This window comes from Sciurus vulgaris (assembly GCF_902686455.1).
Source record: "Sciurus vulgaris genome assembly, chromosome: 6".
In the NCBI taxonomy this organism is placed as follows: domain Eukaryota; kingdom Metazoa; phylum Chordata; class Mammalia; order Rodentia; family Sciuridae; genus Sciurus; species Sciurus vulgaris.
In genome coordinates, this window is record NC_136466.1 from 125,806,566 (window position 1) to 125,813,902 (window position 7,337).

The window sequence follows — 7,337 nt, forward strand, 5'->3', positions numbered from 1 at the left end:
GTGTAATAGTAGATTTAGGATGTAAGTCTGTACCTGGTACTGTATTGGATCATTTACAGACATTTCCACTGATATGGTTCTCTTTTATACTCTAAACTGGAGCATTCATAAATGAGGATCAGTGTTTAATGCAATGTGTATTTTATTTTCTATTTTGTAGGAGATACATGTAGTTTGTTATGCAGTTAAAAGAAAAAAAAAAAAATCCCCAGAAGCACCATCCTGGAGCAATAAAATAGTATTTTAATCAAAAGCTTGGTTGCCCTAGGAACCAAGGGAGTTCATAAAATCATTCAGGTTAAAGTATCAGTTCTTTTAACACTATTGAAGGAAGAATTTTTCAGTTACAGAAAAAAATTGAGTGGTTACCAGTCCTGGTAAAACCATGAGTCTTGTGGTAAAACACACATTCTTCCATGACTGATTTCAACAGGAAGGTTTGGGGGACACATTATAGCACTGGATAAATCCAAAGAAAAATCATTCTATATCACACTGCAGTCAAAGTAAGGGCTGGGCACTCACAGGATGGTGTTACCATAACTTTCTAACAGGCTCTTGGGCAAAGGCACAGGCTAGTTCTCCTGACTTTGAACTGGAATATTTCTGCTCAGTAATGAGAGGTTGCTGCTATCACCTGCAAAGTGAACTTTGTTGGGCAAATGAATGAATGAACCAAAAAAAATGTGACTTTGGAGAACTCGATGTGGATAAGAAAGATCACTTCACTTTAGAAGAACTAACAGAGATTCTGTCCTATTTATCCAACATATGGGAACACAAGTAATGCGCTTCCTTAATTGTTGCTTCTCTGAAACACATTGCTAGTGCCCTACATTTGATAATGGTACATATCTCTCCAGGTTGTCTATATTTCTATATTAAATATAATATCAAACTATTCTTGTGAAATGACCAGGGTATGACAGATCATAAAGTGGAAAGAAAGTAATATCCTCCCACTTGTGTAGACTTTAATAACAGAGAGGTTCAATGTTATAATAACTCCAGAGAGATCTGATGTACACATTATATAGATTAAAATATTTAATTATGATTTCAATATGTAGTTTTCAAATTATCATTTAATTTTGTTCACTATATAAATCAAGAGTGATTGCAAACAAAATTTTTATAATTTGCATTTTAATTAATAAATCATCCAAAAAATTTGGCATTGGACCTCTATGCAGTCAACACGTACCCAATAAACCCAGTTTTATGATAAGTGCTTGATAAAATTGTATTATTAGAAATTTACATCAGAAAAAAATCTATAGTGGTTTAATTTATTGATTACTTTGTCACTTTTCTTGATCTCTGATGAATCTGAAGTCTATTAAATATCTTTACATTTTGCGTGGCATAAGTACATTTATAATTACAGCTCTCATGTCACCCTTGGTCACTCATTATTTTCATTCATTAAAACAGCTTCCATGATGGTGACAACCTGTGGACTTGGAAATCCTTTGGGTAAGAAATATTTAAAAAGTGAAGATGCTGAGTCAATCAGAACTTTCATAAAAACAGTAGACTAAGATGGAAGAATTAAAGCTAGTGTAGAGAAAATGAACCCAAAGGGAAAACCAAGGAGGGAGTGGTCCTTCGGAAAGCGTCAGCAATACCCACCACTAGCTCCTTTTCATCTTGCTTTTATATCCCCTGTTGCATCACATAGTTAACTAGAGACCTCACCAAGCAGGTTCACAGCCCCGTGTGGGCTGCCTAATTACAGTGACCTGAGATTTGGCCTCTTGGGTAGCCAATTTTCTCCTTATGAAGGAAGGGCTATTAATGTTTCTGAAGTCATCATTGTTGTTAATACCCGAAAGGTGACTCCACCCAGAAATGCTGGGAACTGGTGGGAGAAGAGATGGGTGGAGCCCAGGCATTCCTTTAAATACCTCTGAGGGCGGTGCAGGCTCCCCTCTTTGAAGGCAGTTCCAGAGCGTTTAGGACTATTCCTTCTTTCTCCTGCACACTACAGTCTAGTATTTACTCTATATTTAAATTGTGCTCGCCCATCTGAGAGATTCTAGCCAGTACCATGATTGATGACGAGTTGTCTGCCTTGGTAGTAGATAATGGATCAGGGATGTGCAAGGCAGGCTTTGGGGGTGATGATGCCCCCCGGGCTGTGTTCCCCTCCATGGTAGGGCGACCCCGGCACCAGGGGGTTATGGTAGGCATGGGCCAGAAAGACTGCTACGTGGGAGATGAGGCCCAGAGCAAGAGAGGCATCCTGACCCTGAAGTATCCGATTGAGCATGGAGTAGTCACCAACTGGGACGATATGGAAAAGATCTGGTACCACACTTTCTACAACGAGCTCCGCGTGGCCCCAGATGAGCATCCCATCCTTCTCACTGAGGCACCCCTCAACCCCAAGATCAACCGGGAAAAGATGACTCAGATCATGTTCGAGGCCTTCAACACACCTGCCATGTATGTGGCTATCCAAGCCGTGTTGTCCCTCTATGCCTCAGGACGGACCACAGGTATCGTGATGGATTCTGGGGACGGGGTAACTCACACTGTGCCCATCTATGAAGGTTATGCCCTTCCCCATGCCATTCTACGTCTGGATCTGGCAGGTAGAGACCTGACTGATTTCCTCATGAAGATCCTGACAGAAAGAGGCTATAACTTCACCACAACGGCTGAGCGGGAGATTGTGCGAGACGTCAAAGAGAAGCTGTGCTATGTGGCTCTGGACTTTGAGCAGGAGATGGTCAGTGCAGCTGCATCCTCTTCGCTTGAAAGAAGCTATGAACTTCCTGATGGGCAGGTGATCACCATTGGGAATGAACGCTTCCGATGCCCTGAAGCCATTTTCCAGCCTTCCTTTCTGGGCATTGAGTCCAGTGGGATCCATGAAACGACCTTCAACTCTATCATGAAATGTGATGTGGACATCCGCAAGGATCTCTATGCCAACACGGTGCTGTCTGGAGGCAGCACAATGTACCCAGGCATTGCTGACCGGATGCAGAAGGAAATTGTAACCCTGTCACCCAGCACCATGAAAATTAAGATCATAGCTCCCCCAGAGCGGAAGTATTCTGTTTGGATTGGGGGCTCCATCCTGGCCAGCCTGTCCACATTCCAGCAGATGTGGATCAGTAAGCAAGAATATGATGAAGCTGGTCCTCCTATTGTCCATAGAAAATGCTTCTGAATGGAATTGCTTGTTAAGAGATTTACGTTTTCCCTTTTTCTAGGTCTTGTGATAGTACGACTCTCACCCACTAGAATTAAGGTAAATAGTCCACTCTTCCTAGTATGTAGTCCAGTAACCCCATCTCGCCATCCAAGTGTCCTGGGTTCTGGTCTAGCTAACCACACCAAAATCTCTATCAACTGAAGGAGAATTCTAACACCATATTCTATTTTCTTCTTCTAGAGGGTTCAAAGAAAGTTAAGCTTACTTAAATAAGTGACAGGAGTAAAATCATGAGAAATGTCATTTCGGAATGGATGGCTACAAATTTTCAAGTTTTAAAATCTAGTTCTCGCTAAGATACTCAACAACAGCTGTCTTCTCAAACCTGTAAAAAGCATGTATTATTTAGTAACCATGTCTTATTAGTTAGGTATTGGGGTTTGTTTACAACTTTGCATAGATACAATGTATGATTGTAGAGATAAAATATACAGGCCAATAATATCAATATACACACATGCACCAGGAAAATAAAATGTTACGTCTTAAAATGTATTTACTATATCTGGCTTTCTGAATAGTGAATGTGAATTTCTTTACTACCTTAATAGCTCTGAATTTTGTTTCCCTTTTTAATTAAGCATAATGAAACAACCACCATTCCACTAATGTTGTACATCCATCAGCTAATTTTCAGCTCATGGTGGAGTTCTGCTGGTCAAACATATTTTAACATCTTACTTATTGAACCTCATCATGCTTGTAAACAGCAAGCCTACAGACAATGCCTAATTTTTAACATAGAGAGATATTGTCATTTCAAATTAATAGTATCCTCTACAGTTTGGCAAGAATAATTTTATTTGTATCTTTTTGAATAATAATATATGTCTTGAATAATTCTATCAGTCATGATTTGGGATATTTCTCTTATGAAAGAATTTCATTGTGGGGAAATGCAGCTGCAGCATCTTTGTAAATATCAGTGTACTAATCCCAAGAGTATTCTAAAGATTTTTAGAATAACTCTGCTTTATTACATCTAGTGATCAGCAATACTTCATTATGCAAGTGTTTCTGAGATACTAACAATTTGGAAAAGACCAGTGTAATCTTATAACGTCTGAAATGTTTTAATGAATCCTGTTGTGATTTAGCAACCCATTTAAGTCCCAGTGTATTTATTTCAATATGCACTCTGATTTCTGAATATTATTTGAATATAAGGTAATTTGTACTTTTCAGGGTTTTTTTCTGAAAATTTAAAATATTTATTGGGGTTGGTTATTAATGCATTATCAGATTCTTTGAAGGGACAAATCTTTTCTCTTTTCCTCTTAGTTGGGAAACTTATACTTCTTTAAATCTTGAAATTGGAGTCTATAAGCATTTTTTGTTTAAGATGAAACTTTTTAAATTTGATTGCTCCCTATTTCCATTATTTGTTAACTTAATTTTTAAAATGCATTTAACCAACATTAATCTGCAAAGGCACTTTATTTTATAAGACGCGGGTTCTTCTTTCATTAAATTAAAATTGCTTCATAGTTTTATGGGTGGCTTTTCTGTTATTCCTCCTCAATCCTTCCCAAAGAACTGGAGACTGATCCAGAAAGGATCACTCTTCATATGTGTGATCAAATCATGCATACATTACAATATTGTGTCTGGCACATTTGACCATATACACATTAAAAGAAAAATTTTAAAAAGTATTACTGGTCAGGTAAGATTATAAATTCCTCAAAATCTCAATTTAAAAGTTGAAGTTTAGTGGATAAACTGGTGTTTAGATAATTAGTAGGCAGAGATAATGGGAATGATAATATTTTGTATTTATATACCACAACTCTTTCCATTTGCTCAGTGAGTAGTTCTTACAAATCATGGTGACCTACATTCTGAATTACCAGAAAAAAAAAATTTCCACACCCACAGAAAATTTATGGGACAGGTAAGATGAACTTCCAAGAGAATGAACAATAGTATTCCACAACATCGATGAAAATATGAAACCCATAATAAAAACAGAAATCTAAACCTCAGGTCTTTGGATGTTCTATTAATCAACATTGACTGATAGATGAGTTTAATGAGGAAAGAGTTCATCTTACAACACTATATTTTAGAATTAATATCATATACTTAAGTAATACAGGTGACATGTAATTTATCAGCAACTCACCAGCGTGGCTCATCAACCAAACTGCTTAGAGAACTTTATACAAATACAGATTCCCATGTCCTGAGCTCAGAAATTCTGATTCAGAGGATGAAGGGTTAGAACTAAGGGTTCAAATGCACAGCCATTGAGAAGAATCGCTGCCCTAAAGAACCAAAAACCTAAAGTGAGTACAGACTTCAAAGACAGGAAAGGAGTGTGGACATTTTCCTCCTAAGATGGGACAGCACTGAAGCAACCTTCTCAGATGTACTCCATACCATTGTAAATTATTTTCATTCTCCCTTGATAAGGCCGCTTGAGTAGCCATCAATGGCTAGCACTGTATCACAATGCCCCCAACTTGTTATTTCCCAGTCACAGGCAATGTTTTTCTGACCCAAATTGGCCTGACCCAAAGCCAATTCCTACACTTTTCTTCCCTAGCGTATAGATTGCTAACTTTCAATAGCAAGGTAAAGTAGTCCTTGGGTACAGTTTATATTGTATCCTAGATATGCCATCAAAATTCTGAAATACAGAAATGCCTAGATATGAGTATTACATTTTTCCAGATAACAGGATAATCCTTGCCACCATAGAATGAAAACAGCCACAGACAATATGTAAACATTTTCAATGTGTCTATGTTGTAATAGAATTTTTATTTACAAAAATAGGTGTCAGGCTAGATTTGGTCCATCGACCATAATTTGTTAAACCCTGGCTTATAGGAAAAATACTTTTAAAAGTGAAATCAGAAAATTATTTCATTTAATTGTAAGCTCTAATTATCCCATGGTCATTTTTAGCCCCTCTTACCACTGGACAAACTAACATAAGAGGAAATTCTTATGGCTTAGGTAACCGATCCTGACAACCAAGAGGTAGTAGGTTTTCTAAATTATCAAGGGGACAAGAAGGAATATGGATAGAGGATTCCTGGAGTACCACCTACAGGACCATGTTCAGAAATCGAATTAGCCAGAGACACTGTCGTTTCACACAGGGAGAACACCAAGCTGGAGTTCTTCAGAGGTGAGGGATCATCCCCCAGGTAAAACAACACAACAAGCTGAGGGAATCCTCAAGGGGTTAGTTTGGGAGAAAAAGTAACAAACTGCATGTTTGGGATGTTTCGTGGTCCCAAAAGACACTGGTCGGAAAATCCATGACACAGCAAGAAGGTAGAGGCTCTAACCCTCTTTTCTGTGAGTCAGAGTTACACAACAGATGATTGGGACCGTCAGAACAGGGGCAGAAAAGGAGATGACCCAAGTCCCTCAGAAAGGAAATCTAGAACTTATGCATGTGCTGTACATTAAAACATTCAAAATCACAGCATAAAAAGGTGCTGGGGAAGGAGAGGGAGACAGTATCTTTCTTTATCTTGATGACCAGAATTTCATTCATTGTGATTAACATGCTCCACGCTAAGAGGATTAGGATGCTAAGGAGTAGTAGGCAAGTTCTCACCAGAGTCCTCTGGATGAGACGACCTCTAGACAAAGGTGAGTCCCACTTACAAGGAAATACCACAATCCTCTTTGTTCTGAATGTAGCAGCTATGTACAGAATTTGCAAAAATGAGATATTTTCCAGGTGGTTTAGGAGAGGTAGATTCTGTGGAGGCAGAAAAGTATGGAAATCATAGTTTATTCATGAAGCTAGCCCAGGCAAGGTCCAAAACAAATCCAAGGTCCTTTCTGTTCGGACGCCAAAGGACTTAAAGGAGCAGATACCACTGGGCTTTAAGATAGACCTTCTCACCAGCAAAGAGAAGGAGAAAGCACCAGCTCAAAGGTTAATATGATCCAGAGCACAAGAGCATTGCCACTTAGTGGCACACTTGGGAGAGAGGAAAGGCTATGTGTGGGCGGCATGAGCTGACTGCATATTATCTTTGAAAACTCAGGAGTAAAGGAGTATAGGAGGTCTAACTTGTTGCCGTGAGAACCTGCGGAGGCACAAAACAATGAAAGTTAGGTGTATTGTTCAGTGGAGCACAAT

The 7,337-nt window shown here is 38.7% G+C and overlaps 1 protein-coding gene across 1 annotated transcript; it reads left to right on the forward strand.

Moving 5' to 3' along the window:
• Nucleotides 1–1,949: 1,949 nt before the first annotated feature.
• Nucleotides 1,950–3,181, forward strand: ACTBL2 (actin beta like 2; the record flags this gene model as incomplete). Its single annotated transcript, XM_079143864.1, has 2 exons — nucleotides 1,950–2,501; nucleotides 2,598–3,181. Exons 1-2 carry the CDS (start codon nucleotides 2,051–2,053, stop codon nucleotides 3,179–3,181), a joined length of 1,035 nt encoding a protein of 344 aa, XP_078999990.1. The 5' UTR covers nucleotides 1,950–2,050.
• Between the last annotated feature and the right edge of the window lie 4,156 nt (nucleotides 3,182–7,337).